Genomic DNA, 18,640 nt, shown 5'->3' with positions numbered 1-18,640 from the left:
TTACACCTTGATAAATGTTCATATAACGATATGTATTGTCAACTTTTTTTTTAAGTGCACAACATGACCGATACTGTTTTTTTCACTAAGCCAGTTAACTCTCCTCTGCTTTTAATATTAAGTTGAGACAATTGCATGGGTATTTTTCACATTGATGTTGATATTATATATAATATTTGTGCATGTAAAATATAAATACTGTTAACCTGTCAAACAGGAAAATATTGATGAAAAATGGAGAAGACGTAAATAAATAAAAACATACCGGTCTCTTGCTATTGCAGTATTGTGGGGCCATGCCACAACAAATCTTGCCCTGGTCGCGGTCTATCATAGGACAATGTCTGCAAACACACCAAGATGGTTGGTCTGCAGATGGTCCAGGCTGGTCTTCAACCGGCTGTCTGGCAGACAGCATTGCTGTCACATCAAATATTATTGCTGGCTGTCTGGCAGTAATTTCCTTCAAGAGCTCCTTTGCTTCTTGAGAGCTAAGGCGGTTTATCATATCCTAGAAAATATATTTGTGCACGTAAACAAAATAAACAAAAACAATATGTTTCGAATAATTAGATTACAGTTATTTTGTTAGATGAAATGCCATAAAGAACAACTAATTGATCATGAAACCATTTTTATTATCTTTGAGAGTTTTTAGTAACATGTTAATTAACACAAAACGTAGTGTTGGAGCACTGTTTACAATTCTAACTTACATCCGCCTGTTATATATATATATATCTATATTTATAATCAAAAATTGCTTCAAACAATTGCAATTGCATAACTTTAAGACCAGTTCTAAAAGTAACGTGTGCAGGCAAGAAAACATTATTTCAAATTATTTTAAACAATATATTATAATAACTGCATACACAGTGAGATCAGCTCGTTTTGATGTGATGTGCTATGCATGTCAGTCTCAACTCAGTTGTAAGATCGAACTTAAGATAATCTTCCAAATATCAAGTGTCCTTTCATTTTCAGGACGAGAAACAATCCCACGGGCAGAAGAGACAAATAAATATTTACTTTCAGGTACCGTATTTCACATTCCGTTTGATCTCCATGTTTTTTCCAGTGTTCATCACGACGGCCCCGCAGACCGGAAATTGGCAACAGTTCAACGCCGGTACCCAGCTAACGTCGCTTACGTCCACGTCAAAGATCATCCGTTTCTACGCGAAGTCCTACGTCCAATACGACTTCAGCCAGCTGATGGACGAGATTCTCACGCCGGCTGACAACGAGACTTTCTCGATGGAGTTCATAACACAGACCGCTGATGGACTGATCTGGATCTGAAAGGGGACCGGTGGCCGGAAGATGCACATCAGTCTCGAGGTACACCACTCTTACTCTTTCTGTGAATGGTAACATTTCTAAGCTAGGAAACTGGGAAAGGTCAAAAGCGGCTACGGCTCTTATTGGTTAACTGTAGAATTGAATGCTCGGAACCAATCAAATGTCAGCGGTGTCGTCTCTTTTTGCTTGACGTTAATATATAGTAACACTCGGAACTTATCAAATTCCTAGCGGCGGTTACGTTCCCCATCGGACAACAGTAACGTAGTAAATACAATCCGTTTTTACAATAATTCTTGAACCATTTAATTTCTTAAGTTAGCGGAGTTTTCCCTTGGCGGTAAACAATAACAGAGCTATGCTTGAAACTTTACAAATTTCTGCACTTTTCCCACAATGAGCCCCTCCCAACAGCAATCAGTGTTTAAATGTTAAAATATGAATGAAGAATGTAAGCTCAAGTGTCACTGCATATATGAAAGTAATGTGTTAAGCGACAGGCCGGGTTTTTAGAGAACAGAAGAAACGCACGGCTATGCTCTAGAGATATGATCGCAATTAAGACCCATGTGAAGAATGGAATCCTATTTTTTGAAGCTTTTGAATATTAGTACAGACTCTCAATAACACATATCTACCGAATTTTGGAATTGGTTTGGCATGGCTCCACGTTATTTTCGTTGTGGAATTCCACGCAAAAATCCTTTAACGGTAATAGTTGCTGAAAAAAGATCGGAGAGTTCGGAAACATGTCTTACTTAAGTTCTTTAACTGCAAAAAATAATGGACCGATGTTTGATTTGGAAACAGAAACACTACCTGAATATATGTGAACGATGCGCTTTAATTTACACCACATACCATTTCTTACATAACCATTACGAAAAAAAGAATGCAGAACATTTCACACGTAACAAAGATTGACCTACGCAGATTTATCAACTCTGGCGTTAAAAGCTCAATATCATTAAATTTAAAGTTCAAAATGTCTAATAAATGTACCAATTCCAGTCGGTTCTATTTATTTTGTCAGAGAGGCACCTTGTTGTTTAGCATAGGCTACGGAAGGGGAAGCCCCCAGCAAGTGCGCATTGAACATCCGGACAATCGTTTGCTCAGCGATTACAAGTGGCACAAGATTCTGGTAGAAAAAAAACGGACGACAGGTAAGTCACGTGATCGGCGCGCAGTAATAAATGCAAAATGTTGACGGTATTTATTGCGAACTATTGTTAAGTGATCTCACCTTAAAACTTACGTTTTTCCTCAACGAATGTTTATGTTTTACACAAGCAGCATAAAGCCGACGAAAATGTTATTTAGAAAAGATTGAGACAGCTATCTTACTAAACATGTTTGGGACTGTTAATAAAATATGCTTGTATTTGAAATTACTGGATTGTAAGATAGGTTTTTAATTATTATTCTATTTGGTTGCATAAAGAATATTAAATACTTTAAAGGGATCTTTTCACGCTTTGGTAAATTGACAAAATTGAAAAAAGTTGTTTCAGATTCGCAAATTTTCGTTTTAGTTATGATATTTGTGAGGAAACAGTAATACTGAACATTTACCATGGTCTAATATAGCCATTATATGCATCTTTTGACAATTTTAAAACCTAAAAATTATAAAGCGTTGCAACGCGAAACGATTGAATAATTTGGAGAGTTCTGTTTTTGTCGTTAAATTTTGTGAAACTACGAAGATTGCTTATATAAGGTATAAAATACGTCAAGTATGTGTACTCGGCGGAATAGCTCAGTAGGCTAAAGCGTTTTTACTTCAGGACTCTGGCAGGACTCCAGGGGTCACTGGTTCGAAACCTGCTCCGGGCAATGTTCTTTTCCTTTTTTTAATTTTATTCTTGATTTTTTACTGGAGCTGTTACGATCCAATGTTTACAATAATCAATATAAAGCATTTAATGAATAAGTTAAAAAATGCCAAAATCTGTGAAAAGGCCCCTTTAACATGCATGTATGCATGTTATGTAAACTCTTCCGATATGATGATATTACTTGGCAGAGTTCCCAAAATTAAACAAATTCAGAAACCATATTTGAACTAAATACACCAGAACAGAAAAAAATATGTAGCCATTAATCTCTCGCGTTGAAATCCAAAAACGAAGCAAATTCGGCGAATATTAATGGATATAAATCCGTCTGCGTGTTCGTCCGTCCGTAGTACATTTGAATCTGTATGCATTATTCCTCATGACATGATGGCGTGGATGTGCGATTTCTAACATCTTTAAAAGGTACAGAAGTGGGGAGATGCATATTATTGAAGGAAAGTGCAGTGCACACGTAAATAAAATCTTGCTTCTATATGTTAACAGTTATTGCCCTTTGTATATATCTGTATTAACATTTTGTCGGAAGAAGTATCAAGATTAAATTTTCTAGTTAGGTGCTTGTATTGTTGGGAAACAAGTTCTTGAAAATGACCTGCTAATGTCCTCTTACAAAGTGGCATGTTGGTGGTGTTGTGTTCGGCGTCTTGAGACATGAATGAGATTTATATTGCAGTATTTTCCCATGGTTTCAATTAACTATTTTCTTAAAGGTAGCCTAGCCTGTTATCGCAAACTTTGAATAATGGCTTGAGTAATAAAGCGATCAGAGAGAAGCGGTGAAGTGACCTTAAAAAACGCTGCCGTTAGTTTATTTCTTCTTCTGTTAACGGAATTCAATCGATGGCCGTAAACGTCAGTTGTTTACAACTCGCTCCATGTTTATCACTGGATTTGTTTCAAATGTCAGCACATACATATACACACTCGAGAGTTGAGACCGAGTGCAACGCCTTTTCGATTTAATCGTAATCTAAACAAATTGATAATGGAAATCTGGTAGGTACAATTTTTTTGGATTTTAAAAAAGCATTTAATCTTGTGGACCAAAGGGTTCTTTTATACAAATTTAAACTTTATCATTTTAATGATAGGTCATGCGACCTATTTTCTTCATATCTCCTCAATCGATTTAGTATATCAAAGCAGAAAACACTACCATTACTTGTAAAAGCATCATTGCTGGTGTTTCCCAAGGATCTATTTTAGGACCTCTTGTATTTCTTATTTACGTTAATGATCTTTCGCTTGATCTAACATGTGATTCTGCAATGTATGCTGATGATACAAAATTGCAAACTGTGGGAACAAATATTAAAACACTTCAAAATAAGCTACAAACTAATTTTTCAATTGTAAATGATTGGTGCCAAACTAAAAACATGATTATTAATTCACTAAAAACTACTTGCATGGTATTAGGGTCGAAACGGAAACCTCAAAACTTAACCAATCAAAAACTTAAAATTTCAGATACGGTGATCAAAACAGTAAATTGTCAAAAACTTCTTGGCCTTTATATTGACAATACTCTATCTTGGAAACTACACATTAACAGCGTTTGTTAAAAAATGTCATCACTAATGTTTCTTTTGCAAAAATTAAAACCATATTTAACCCTTGAAATGCGTAAGCTCTTCTATAATGGTTATATCTCACCTATATACGACTTTGCATGCGTTACCTGGAGTTCAGCGGCAGAACGGAAATTAATAGAATAGTCAAAATACAAAAGTGTTGTGGTGCACATATTTTAAATAAAAAGTACAACACTAATTCAAAAACACCATTTAAAGATCTAAAATGGTTGACTTTCGAACAGCGTAATCACTATTTCACGTCAGTTATTGTATTTAAAGCATTTCACAATCAAACCCCAGCATACATACGTGACCTTTTGACACCTTCACAAAATAATCACTATAACTTGCGATCTTGCGAAAAGGGGGATTTAAAGCTAGTGCGAATACCCAAAACAAACTATTTCAAACAATCGTTTGAATTTTCTGGCAAAAAAAAATTGGAATTCGTTACCCCAATCTATACGTCAAACAAATAATTTAATAACATTTAAGAAAAAATTAAAAGTTATCTTTCTTCCACACTTTTTGAAATAAACTGAACATGCTTCATGTTGTTTTAGTAAATAACATTAGTTTAATGTTTGAATACTGTTCTTGCATAAATGGTAATTGTAGTTTTATGTATGTCATTTGTTTTTAATTATAATATATATCATTATAAGTGTGCATGCATATATTATTCTTTATGTTTTGTTCTTATTGCTCAAGATGAAATATGATGTATTTGTTGTAAATTGCATATTGTTAGAAGACTTTGTTGAAAATAAGAAATGTATTATATAAATTGCATATTATGTAATTTCATCTGATGTATTTCTTAACAAGTCTATTTTCTTTAAATAAAGATTTTTTTATTATTAATATTATTATAATCATTATTATCAGTAAAATTATCAACAACAGCAACAAGGGCACTATCCTCTTTACCAACATAGTTACCATCATTAGCAGCAGCTGCAGCATCACTGCAACCAACAGCATCAAAACCATCCACCCTCAACTTCATCATCGTTAATGTCTGTTTGCAGCTCAAGTTCTATATCAATGAGCAGCTGGCCACACAAATGGCGGCCTCCCCCGACGTTCAGTTCTTGACTTCCGGTGTTACTCTCTTCATTGGCGGAAGTAACAACACTCGAGTTGAAAACGGTTTGGTCGATACAAACTTCGACGGTGCTCTTGTTGATGTTAGCATTTCCGGCAAACTATTCGATCTTTTTCTCAAATATTTTAAGCTCCTATATGGGACTTATATAATTAATGTTTCGAGCGTGTTATTTCGATTATTTTCGGTCCTAGCCGGAAAAAAGAATGCATACCTTAAGTATTTGAATTCTTTATTTTTCCACAAATCATAATTATTTGTCACAGACGAGAACGTACGCAATGTTCACAGAATAAATATTTCACAGATCATGCGAACACTAAAACTGCACTTAATCTGTGAAGAAAGAGATTTTAATTTTCATGTTGAAGAAGGAGATGTGAAAAATATGTCGTGTAAAGAGTATCGACATACAAAGAATTTCTTGGAACTTGCCAAGGTATCGAGACAGCGCCTATATTGAATCATAAATATAATTGTGACTGTTTGATGGTTGCAATTTTTACAACACACATTATAGTTATAGTATATACATTGAAGAGAAACAACTCGAAAAATGTCCCTAACACATATACATTTACATACTTCTATCAAATGCCTTGCACTTATATTTCGATCTAAGATTTAGTCTCGTTCATTTCTATTTTTGATAAACCGAGGAACTTGCTATTTATTTTCAAAAAACTACAACATGGATATGAGTACTAGTTGTCAGATACAGCCGTGATGCTGCTACGATCTCCTTCATCAGGTGGGTCCATATTCATCGGACGTTTCGGCACTGTCCCACTACGTCCTCCTATGGTGTGCCGACCGGAAGTGATCAATTTCCGGCCAGGAGATAGTAAGCCTCCGCTACACTTCTTCATCTGCCAGGTCTCGGTGGCCAGTCTCTAGTCGACAGCCCTGTGTCCCCCTATCCACTTCTCCTCTCTCTTCCGCCATAGCCACAAGGAAGCAGACTCCGTTTCACGTGCAACAACCGATATGGCCCGTTTCCGGACCTGTCCTGTAACCCCCAGTCTGCTGAAAGTGCGCCACAGTGATTGCGCTGGGAAACCTCTGCAGCCCACCTCCACTGGAAAACACCATGCCTTCCAGCCTTTCTCTGTGCAGGTATCTGTGAGGGCCTGGTACTTTTCGCGCTTCCGTTCGAAGCTCTCTTCAATCCGCTCCTCCCATGGTACTGTGAGCTCCACCATCACAACCTGTTTTGATGCAGCTGACCACAGTACTATGGCGGGTCTCTGGTTTGTCACGGTGATCTCATGTGGAAACTTGAGCTGTTTCTTCAAGTCTGCTTCCATTCTCCAATCTGTTGCCGTTCCAAGAATCCCACATGCGCGTTTGGCCTTTGCCCCTTCTTCTCCGGCTCTGACAAAGGAAATGAATGAGGGGCCTTTGTTGGTCGTCTTCTGCGCTTTTCGTGCTTGATCTAGATGATCGGCGATTGAAGCAAGAACCCTGTCGTGACGCCATCTGTATCGACCGTCAGACAGGGCTGTCCTGCATGAGCTCAGGACATGCTCCAGATTCGCTGGTCTTCCACAGAGCTTGCAATCTGGCTTTTCGGCAAGACCCCAAGTCACTAGGTTTGTTGGACTTGGCAGCACGTCGTAGACAGACTTGAGCAAGAAACTAAGTCTGTCGCTTTCCATGGTCCAGATTGCATTCCATGTAAGCTTTCTCTGGGGTACTCCCTCCCAGTTCAGCCATTTTCCCTGTTTCTGTAGGGTAACAGCTCTGGTGAGCCTGGATTCTTCCTCCATTCGGCGAATCTCTTCCTGCACTTGGGTGCGTCGGTCTTTTGCACTGGCTTTGCTCCATTGCGAACGGGTGACGCATCCGAAGCCTAGTCGCCCGTGTGCGACATTACCGACAATGTCGCTGTGCCGAAGACGAGCCTCAGCCTCTTCAACTGCCTTGTCAGCCCTCCACTTTCTCCCGGTGTTGACCTGCACTCCTGCTTCTCTAACCTTCTCATCTCTACTGTCTCATAGCATAATGACTTTCCGAGCCTTTGTGACCTTGTATTCCTCCGTCAGTGATCTGAGAGGTATCTGCAGCTTGCTGCCTGTGCAGTACAAACCGAGGCTGGTGAAACTCTTTGGCACCCCCATCCACCTCCTGAGGAATGAATTTATTGTCCTCACCATTGCTTCCACTGTTGATGACGGTACACTGTACACCAGCAGCGGCCACAATAGGCGTGGTAGGATGCCATGTTGGTAAATCCAGGCCTTGAATTTTCCTGGCAGACCACACTTGTCCACATCTTTCAACCAGTTCTCCATTTGAACTACCGTGTCTTTGATACTCTGTTGATCATTGAGTGAGTCTCGAAACCACTTCCCGAGGCACTTCACTGGTTGCTCCTTAACAGTAGGGATGAGCTGATCTTTGATTCTATATCTTGCACTCTCCTGAATCTTTCCTTTCCTCAAAACCATGCTCCTTGATTTCTGGGGTTTGAACTTCATTCTGGCCCACTCGATAAGTTCGCCAATGTCTTGCAGCATCCACCTTCCCTCGACGTACGACTTTGCTGTAATAGTCATATCGTCCATAAATGCCCTCGTTGGTGGTTGGATACACCCCGAAGTCATTTTGGGTCCTCTGGATGGCTTCTCCGCTGACTTCACTATCAGATTCATGGCTGCTGCGAACAGCACCACTGAAATTGTGCACCCGGTAACGATGCCTACTTCCAGTTTTTGCCAGTCAGTGGTTATTGCCCTTGTTGAAAATCTCATGATGAAGCCGTCGAAATAGTGCCGCAACATCTGCCGAAATCGAACGGGTACATGATACAATTGTAGAGTCTTTTGTATCATCTGATGCGGAACAGAACCATATGCATTTGCTAGGTCAAGCCAGATCACTGCGATGTCTCCTTTGTTCTCGCGTGCTTCCTTGATGATTTGGGTGATGACACTGGTATGCTCGATGCACCCAGATACACCGGGTACTCCTCCTTTCTGCACAGCTGTATCTATGTACTTGTTCTGAAGCAAATAAGAGGTCATTCTTTTCGAAAGGACAGCGAGGAGTATCTTCCCTTCCACTTTCAGCAAAGAGATAGTCCTGAACTGACCAAGGGTTGACGAATCCTCTTCTTTAGGAATAAAACATCCCTCTGCCTTCGGCCATTCTCTGCAAAGCTCTCCTTTCCTCAAAACAACCTTTATAAGCTTCCACAACCGTAGCAAGATTTGGGGCAGTTCTTGTATACTCTGTACGGTACTCCATTGGGTCCTGGTGCTGAAGACGCTCTGGCCTTCCTTACAATGTCCTTGACTTCTTGCAACCTAGGTTCTGCACAATCAAAGTCATGTTCAGGATCATCTGGTGTGAGCAACTTGTCGCACTCGCCCAGTTCCTTGTGACGGTCGCTGTCACTGTACATATCTTTGATGTACTTGTTTGCCTCCTCTTTTGTGCATTGAAGTTCGCCTGTCTTCTTTTCTCCGAGCAAACGCTTCACAAACTGAAATGGATTGCTAGTAAACTGAGCTCTCTTTCGCCTTCTCTCGTGTCTCTTCCGGCGCAGATTCTCTGCTCTCCGTAAACACTGGATCTCCTTCCGTACATCATCTCTCAGTTCTGCCAGACCTTGTTTCTCCTCATTCTCTGCTTGTCTGTATCTGCTTTTCAAGCGTCTGAGTTCTCCCCTTAGGTTGGAAATCTTCTGCAGTCTTCTATTCCCGCCAAGCTTGGGTTGTCCGACTTTCTCTTTAGCTGTTCCGAATCGCTCTTTTCCAAATGTGTAGATCAGCTCAGACATGACATGCAGCTTGCTCTCTACTTTGCCTTTCAGAACGTTCTCCATCACCAGTTCCAGCTCCTCTTCAAACGCCTTCCACTTCGCTCTCTCTGTACTTGCGGGCCACATCACTTTCTTCCGCCGCTCTGTAGATTCTACCGCAGCTCGATCTTCAGTCCTCTCTGCGTTATCAATGGTTACCTCACCCTCTTCTGATGCGTGGAGGCTCTGGACACTGTGGTGTTCATCCTGATCCAGCTCCTCCTCCGTCTCACCAAGTTGCCTTGTGCGTTGCAACAGATTTAGGATTGGTGCGCATCCCATCTTTGTGCGATGAATCTTCAGTCCCACCTTATTCTTACACACCTTCCCACAACTACATGTTCTTGCCCAGTCCGTGTTCTGATTCGTTGTCTGTTGATCGGGCGTGTTCGTTACCTGTTGGCTTGTAGGTCGATCATCCTCCCCCACTCTCGTTCGACCTTGGGGGTATTTCTTGTGTTGTCTTTATGTAGCTTGCTTGGGTTTCTTCTTACGAAGAACGTAAACTGACTTGCTGGGACAGTTTACCCCTATGCCAGTCTTTCCTAGCTGCCACCTGTCTCTCCATGGTGTCACTGTACTATTCACAGTTGTCAGCTGGTCTTTCCCAACAGTCACTGGATATCCAGAAGATATAGTTGTCAGATACAGCCGTGATGCTGCTACTATCTTAATAATTGCTTAATAATTGCCCATGTTGATTATCGGGCGGTTACAATGGTCTGATTAGGACGTTTCTCATATATATTTTTTTCACCTTAGCTGAAAATAAAGACCTGGGGTGGTATTCCAGAAACAGTATAAGGCATTTCTTAAATAATTTCATTAAGTTCAAAATTACAATGTTTTTTATTTATTTACTTAATAAGGAAACACCTGTTTTTTGGTATTCCTAAAATAAGATTGGCATACTGATGTTATTTAAATGTATATCTTGATGCCAATCTATTGCAATATGAAATGAAACACTAAAAAAATGTTCCAATTTAAGGAGAAGAATAAAATTTAACTTAAGATGCTTCTGGAATACGACCCCAGGGTGCATACTTAGCTTTATTAACGGAAAGAGAGTAAGGGGTCGTAATAAGAAATAAGTGAAATGAATCGCCTAGATGTTTGTCAATGTTATATTACTTTTCACGAATATATTCAATCTCGCTCTGAGAAAACCGGTCTTAATGCATGCGCGTAAAGAAAATACTTTATTTGAACGAAAAATACCATTTAAGCGAAAAGTGTCGTCCCTGATCAAATGCTTATCTGGGAAACACTGAACGCAAAATTAGTTTACTCCTTTTTTTCAGTGTGATGCTCATTTTGTCAAATTGTTTCAAGGTTGAGGCGAAGAAAGTGATCAGAAGTTACACGGAGTCGATCGCGAGTTTTCTACAATACGTTGGAGATTCCACTGGCGACAAAAATCGACTGGAACAGTGGCAACTGGAGTTGGGGCACCACACGGCGCACTTCTGCCACTACGAACCAAAGACAGGTCAGTCTATTGATAAGCTTTTTACAACTTTCATGTTGCTCCCTATCGAACTCGCGAGAGATGTCCATTATTTTATAACGTTGCGGTAGTTGTAAGTCCGGAAACTCTATGTTGCTCGTGTCAGACGCCTTGGACATGTGCACTAGCGGCTCCATGAGCTTCCGGTTCCGAACACTAGAACCACGTGGTCTTCTCGTTATTGGACACGGCTCGGCGGTACAGTTCTTTGCTATAGAGGTGTTTGACGGGATCCTGTATTTTGTTGCCGACTTTGGCAGCGCTACTATCCGGAACATGTTCTCAGACCGCCGCGTGGATGACGGTGAATGGCACGAGGTCAGTTTTATAACGGTATTTAAAAAAAATATGTTTTGTCTAAGAAGTTCAGCGCTAACATGCGGTACACGCACGTCGCTGTAAAAGATTTTTATTATGATGCTTATGGTGATGGCGATGGTGATAAGGAGGAGAAGGATGCTGGCGACGACGTTAACAATATTGCAGATGATGATGATGATGATGATGATGATGATGATGATGATGATGATGATGATGATGATGATGATGATGATGATGATGATGATGATGATGATGATGATATTGGTGCTGCTGATAATGATGATGGCGGTTATTTTTTATCAATTAATTTCAATTTGTTTGCGAAATAACGTTGTGCAGGTTACAAAGCGTGTCGACAGGAATGCTAGAACCACGACGTTTACGCTAGACAGACGTCAGTTTGTCGACCCCTACTCACCGGAAAAGCTCCAACGAATGTACTTCTCCAAAACTTACTTTAGCGGGTATGACAACTTCGAGTTGGCCCCTTGGCACTTATACTCTCGAGAGGTATTTAAAGGCTGCTTTAAGTCGCTTGTGATAAACGGTGCCGGCAAGTCGTCGGCTTGTAATTAGCCCTTATTATACTTTCGAAAATATGAGCATATTGTCTCCGCTTTGTCCGTCCATCCCGCCAGAATGTGTTTAAGAATTCCTGAATAAAAAAACTAGAGATGGCCAGCCAGATAATGCGCCACACGGCTGGTTCGATGATTTTCATCAACAAAGAGACTCGTTATTTTCGTAACTTTTATTTATCGCATAATCGTGTAGAAAACATATCGTCATGTGTACAATCACTTAACTTGTAATTCCCGAACGGCATTTTGTTGAACGTACACTTACAGTTAAATTATGTATTGCTGAACATATAAGCCAAGTACCGGAACATATACTTAAAAGATCTGTACTAATTATTCTGTGAAATATCTGTATGTCCCACGCCATATGTTATCGTCAGCTGACATATCACCGCAGTGGATATAAGTAGTAATAGCAGATATCAGCTCTATTGTATAATGTGTGAATATGGTTCATCGATTGTGTGCGACGAGGTGGCCGAGTGGTTAAGGCGATGCACTGCTAATGCATTGGGGTCTCCCCGCGTGAGTTCGAATCTCATCCTCGTCGAGATATTGTTTTATTAATACTACCGGTACATTTAAATATATGTACATACTAATACTAATGTCTTGAATTCAATGGATGTATCTAGACGAGGTGGCCGAGTGGTTAAGGCGATGCACTGCTAATGCATTGTGGGTATCCACGCGTGAGTTCGAATCACAACCTCGTCGAATTTTTTTTTTTAATGTAATACTTCATTTACATAATTAAACATATAGATATAAATGTCTTAAATTCAATGGATCCACTGAGACGAGGTTGCCGAGTGGTAAAGGCAATGAATTGCTAATGCATTAGGGCCTCCCTGCATGAGTTCAAATATCATCCTCGTCGAATAATTGTTTTTTATCCAATACTCGTGGTTGCCGAGTGGTTGACCGGGTTACTAAATTATTTTCGGCATAAAGTTATAACCGATCATGTTGCGTTTGGTAATAAAAGCACTTCAAATACAGCAGAAGTGTAATAATTACGAATCATTCCTTGATTGGATAAATATTTTCATTATGTCTTTACTGGTCAGAATGTCCGTAAACGATATCACGGAACCAGACACAGGTTATGAAGCAAATAAGAAGTCGTACATGTTGCAACGGTAGCAATGGATGAACAAGAAGGTCGTCAAGCGGAAACTTACTTTAACCAGGTATATGGAGTTTGATGTAATGCTTCGTCCATTTTTATCAATAGTGCTTTAATGCTCGTGAATTACTTAATGGTCGTGCTGTAAATACCTAACCGTTTATTTTGCATTTGATAACTAAATTTACATTGAATAAAAGCAGTAATGTAATACATACCTGTTATTCATTGATTGAGTATAGATTTATATTATATCTGTCCAGGTCGAATCATCTGCAAAAGATACAACTGGACCTGCCATTGAGAATCTACTACGTAAAGTTAATGTACATGTTGAAAAAATTGAAATGGATGAGCAAGAACGTCGCCAAACGGTAACTTACGTTAGTCCTGCATATGTAGTCCATCGTTATCAGTAATTGTTTTAAAAGCTTATATCACGTTATATACAAATTGCCATGCTAAACATTGTGACTTTATTTGCAAAAATACATTAGTAAAATTTCAAATTAGTACACGATCGTTTAACTCTATGCATTTTATTTTGATCAAAGAACAACAGATATACATATGTATAAGCATTACATTGATCAAAAACAATTGCAAAATGAAGTAATAAAATTATTGTTTTCTTGTGTAGTACTCGACAAATATGGAGCAAGAAATGGATGGAAGAAGCAGTGGATCTTATCCTATCCACTCAGTTCAAAAGCTTCTAGGTGATTGCAAGACATTTGTAGAAGATCTCTTGTAAAAACATAACACTGAAAATGAACTGGTGTGAAAGATATGCCGTGAACCTATGGACTTTCGTGGAAATGCCATTATCTCCGTCATTGAGCAAAGGATTGACTGGACAAGTACGAAAGTCGATATTGTGAAAATCGAAAAAGACATCGACAAAAGATACCAGGCAAGAGAAGAGACAGCACGCAGTCAAATAGGAAAACTTAGTCCGAATATTGAGGAAAAAAGATATATGTAAGAATAAGTTGTCGAATTTTGCTCGTTTTATGAAATTCATTTATTTCGATATTGGACGTATGGAATCTGGTATTATTTAACATCCTTATGTCCTTAAGATATGATTCTAAGTATTCACACTATAACACAAAAACATAGTCGTTAAACATGACCCATTGCGTTTAATATGGACATTATTTTTACGTGAGTTATTTAAATATTTTCTTCTTCTGTTATATAACAAACTAGCAAATAAATGTTTTCTTTATGTTCTATTTATTAAGAATTAGGGATCTATAAATGACGAACGGGCAACTAAATGACACAATACAAATGAAAACAACAGAATTGCTACAAAAGAACAGTTAAAACAATTCTCTGAAAAGGACAATCAATGAATTGCTACAAAAGAATTCCCAGCTTACACATGAAACGGGAAAAATCATTTACTTCATTGAATTTTATTTCAATGTTTTCTTTTCGGCTATTACAGTGTTGTGCATAAATATATTATGCATTTTTATGTATAGACATTTAGTATAAAAGTTTACATTTAAAAGTACCTGCAAAGAAGCATTTATGAACGGGAAAAGGACAAATTTGATGGGGAATCCATACATTTTTAGTGCAGAAAGGTAATCCTGCCTACATATCCTTTCTCTTTCGTATAAACGGGAATACACAAGTAATGTTTTTTTCCGGCGCTTCTTGAATTCCTTTTCGTATACATTTACTTAAATTTTTACGAGTTGCGTATCATTTCTCGCCACCTGCATTCCATACATGATAACGCATGCAACTAAGATTGTTTAATTATTTATTACTGTCATATAAGAATAAAGGTCACATTAATGTATTAATATTACTGCAAAGGTAGGATTATATCATGTTCTAAGATTTTGTCGATCGGAAAACCTTAATTTTAAGTTGTGAAAGGAATCAACATATTTTAATGTTTAGGGTTTTTCACAGACTCCTTAAACACGCCAATATATAAATATATTACACTTCAGGAAATGCTGGAGAATAACTTCCGGCGATATCTTTACCTGAGGTTACACTTATTCTGGTACCCTGCTTCTTTTACTGTTACGTAGTGAAAGGGGAAGGAACTCCAGACAAAGGTTACACTGACCTCCTCCTTTATGAACAAGTCTCCTTTTACAAATTTCGAAAATGAATATTCATCAAAGCAAATATACTATAAATGTTATATGTGTGTTTTATGTCAATATCAATTGTGTATTGATTGAATACTGATATCGATGGGCATATTTTTAAGAGTTGGTGTGAATAAACGAAATTCTATCAAATCATTACTTCTAGCGTCCTACAAGAAAGGATTTAGACAGTTTATGACAAATATGAAATTAAACATAGCGAAAGAATACATATAAGGCATGAATTATTTAATAAAAATGTTGTTACAAGAAATATGGAAAGTAAGAGCCATCTTTCTGACTAAATATGTGTACACTGTAAATAATGTTTATGATTATACAGTATAGATTAGTTTTTGTTTAATACACATTGTATAATAGGATGCATTCTATTATGACTATACACGATACACTTTAAACTCATGTACTTGTATACACTGTTAATTTGTAAACCGCCATATTAAATGTAAACGACATTATTATTTCATCCCGGTAATGAATTAATGTATGACTGTTTTTTCAAATGTATATGGAATTTTGCCATTTCAACTGGTATATTTATAGTATACGATATACTTCCAGAGACTACTGTGGATTTATCAAAATATAATATGATGCATTCTAATATAACTATACACAATACACTTTAAACTCATGTACTTGTATACACTGTTATTTTGTATGCCTCCATATTAAATGTAAACGGCATTATTTATTTCATACCAATTATTAACAAATGTATGACTGCTTTTTAAATGTATATAGAATTTCGCCATTTCAACTGGTATATTTATAGTATACGATATACTTCCAGAGACTACTGTGGATTTATCAAAATATAATATGATGCATTCTATTATAACTATACACAATACACTTTAAACTCATGTACTTTTATACACTGTTATTTTGTATACCGCCATATTAAATGTAAACGAATTTATTTATTTCAAATCAATAATATAACAAATGTATGGCTGCTTTTAAATGTGTATGGAATGCCGCCATTGCAACTGGTATATTTATAGTATACGATATACACCCAGAGACTACTGTGGTTTTATCACAATGACATATAATTAATGTCATGGATGATGTTGCTTACAGAATGTTTACCGCGGTTGATAATGACGTTGGTTCTTTTATTTATATTTGTTTCAATGAAAGGTTGCCATTTCATTGTGTTCGAGACAGACATACATTTCGAAGAACTATTTTTGTTCATAGTCTTATCTATTGTATATTGTGCGACAAAATGATTTGATGCTGGATGCTGTCTTGATTACTTTTGACATGTAGAGTTAGCAGAACGTAAAAGTCGGACGTATTGAAAAGTAACTTTTTATACATTACTTGTGTTACACTTTTCCTGGGACAAGCTTTCGGTATACCCTAAATACCAGCAGGTAGGGTAAGCTATTTCGGGTTAACTCTGTTCTCTTAGTATGACCGTATTGTCATTGCGCCTTGCATTTGACAGCATTCTCCTATATGGAGGTCAATAATACAACCTGCTAACACCCAACCCTTATTAATTACGGATCGAAATTAGTCAAAGTGATCAATTGGAAATATTGGAAAAATATACTGTAAACGGTAATTCTATTGTCATAAGTATAAACGTGTTCCTGATATTTGTTTCAAAATATTTTCGCAGCTTCCATCATTCTGCGTTCTACAAAAACTGATATTAGGTTTAAAAGCAGCTTTACTTTATCATCGCTAAAATACTTTTCTTAAAGGTGTACACTTCTGGTAGTGGACTGTTCGTAAAAAAGTTTTATGCAAAATGGACTTCTAAAAAAATTGGGTCCATGTCGTTTTAGAGCTCGTAGGCAATATTTACGATACAACCGAATTTTGTAGCTTCATTAAACAAAACAATCACAGGAACGCGTTAATAAACCAATAGTGGTCGGTGATCGTTAAGGTGTTAAAAGGATATGCTTTGGCGGACCGGCGTTCAAATAACAAAAGAAACACAAATATCCGTTACAGTATATTCGCATTGTTTGACAAATCATACAGGTAATGATAAATAATTGGTGGAACAAAAATGACGTCATTTTGTAAATACAAAAACGAATGACCATAACGTGGTAAGGGTTAGGGCCACCTCATGCTAGGAAAGGAGCAATCCACTGAACACGCCCTCTGTCGTCATGGTAGATGGATCGGAGCAGTAGCCGAGGTACACCATGTCATCTTTTTAAAAACAAAATATACAACATTATTTGTGTTTGTTATTCATTTATACTTAAGATGTGTGGGCCGTAGCCTTTATCAGAAGTATCAATATAACTAAGAGGGGTAAACGTCACATTAAAATCATATTTTGATGGGAAATAAATATAACACATACTAATACACAACACAAAGATGGATCAGAGTTGACATAACAGCCTATAAGTAATAGTATAGTTTGATAAAAAAATACTGCATTACCTTTTTTCAAATCGAGCACAATCGAATTGCTTGCCTGCTGGAAGGCTTCCGAGTTTATGAACGCCGACCGGCCGGCGATGAGAATCGTCGAGGAGTTGTTCACCATAAGGCGACATTAGGCCTGTGACACATTGATTTGTTTCTCGATGCTGATAAAGAACTGGTAGATGCCCGTAATTAGGCATGTGAAAACGCCAGTCCCGTTGTCATAATCGTGACCGACGTTAGTGTGTACGAGGGTTAACTTTACAGTACCGTTTCGGTCTCCAGGCGTTGGAACGCCAGTGGTTGCAAACGCGGACATAGCATCTAAAATACGGCCATACATTAAAAATACCAAGTATCGAGGAATATGATGTGATGCATGTTTATATCGCAAAAAAAAGCTCTACTGCTTACGTCCTCTGAAGATTGAAACATGACAAGATTGAAGATATGTACTGGGATACGTTCTACCGCATCCTGCTCGCACAAAACAAACCGTTGTAGTATTCAATGGAGCAAACAATTAAATTCCAACAACTATATCAGGAGAGAATTAATTACCGTATTATTATATACTACTTGTATAACAGTACTCCAACTGTAAACATAATAATTATTAATATTGGGATCAACGCATTAGAACGGCAACTGCAAAGTGTTGTGGGTTTTAACTGATTTGAGTATTAACCAAACCTAACAATTACATCAACATTAACCACACAGAAAAAAAAACATTATTGAAGGTTTGTACGAGGATACGTTATTCTGCATCCACACTGCACAAATGAAACGTTTCTAGTAGTTAAGAAACTATGTTTTATTTTTTGCAAGGTAGACTAGGTTTAACGTTATAATAACATTACTGAACACCAAAAAAGACAAATGTCTT

General features: G+C 37.9%; 2 protein-coding genes and 2 non-coding genes across 4 annotated transcripts; 3 read left to right on the top strand and 1 right to left on the bottom strand.

Moving 5' to 3' along the window:
- Positions 1-6,745: 6,745 nt before the first annotated feature.
- Positions 6,746-10,225, bottom strand: LOC127849131 (uncharacterized). The gene is made up of 4 exons (XM_052381852.1): positions 10,186-10,225; positions 9,054-10,097; positions 7,942-9,018; positions 6,746-7,845 (listed from the first exon to the last, which is right to left on the bottom strand). Exons 1-4 carry the CDS (start codon positions 10,223-10,225, stop codon positions 6,746-6,748), a joined length of 3,261 nt encoding a protein of 1,086 aa, XP_052237812.1.
- Positions 10,226-10,880: 655 nt separating this feature from the next.
- On the top strand, positions 10,881-11,621 carry LOC127848011 (uncharacterized). The gene is made up of 2 exons (XM_052380288.1): positions 10,881-11,149; positions 11,274-11,621. Exons 1-2 carry the CDS (start codon positions 10,966-10,968, stop codon positions 11,567-11,569), a joined length of 480 nt encoding a protein of 159 aa, XP_052236248.1. The 5' UTR covers positions 10,881-10,965; the 3' UTR covers positions 11,570-11,621.
- A 916-nt stretch (positions 11,622-12,537) lies between these two features.
- Trnas-gcu (transfer RNA serine (anticodon GCU)) lies at positions 12,538-12,619 on the top strand. The gene has a single exon. It is a non-coding gene; the product is annotated as a tRNA-Ser (tRNA).
- Positions 12,620-12,703: 84 nt separating this feature from the next.
- Trnas-gcu (transfer RNA serine (anticodon GCU)) lies at positions 12,704-12,786 on the top strand. Its single transcript has one exon. It is a non-coding gene; the product is annotated as a tRNA-Ser (tRNA).
- Positions 12,787-18,640: the final 5,854 nt, after the last annotated feature.

This window comes from Dreissena polymorpha, chromosome 10 (genome assembly GCF_020536995.1).
Source record: "Dreissena polymorpha isolate Duluth1 chromosome 10, UMN_Dpol_1.0, whole genome shotgun sequence".
NCBI classification, from domain to species: domain Eukaryota; kingdom Metazoa; phylum Mollusca; class Bivalvia; order Myida; family Dreissenidae; genus Dreissena; species Dreissena polymorpha.
The sequence above is the reverse complement of the archived record's forward strand: the minus strand, read 5'-3'. Positions and strand labels throughout refer to the sequence as shown.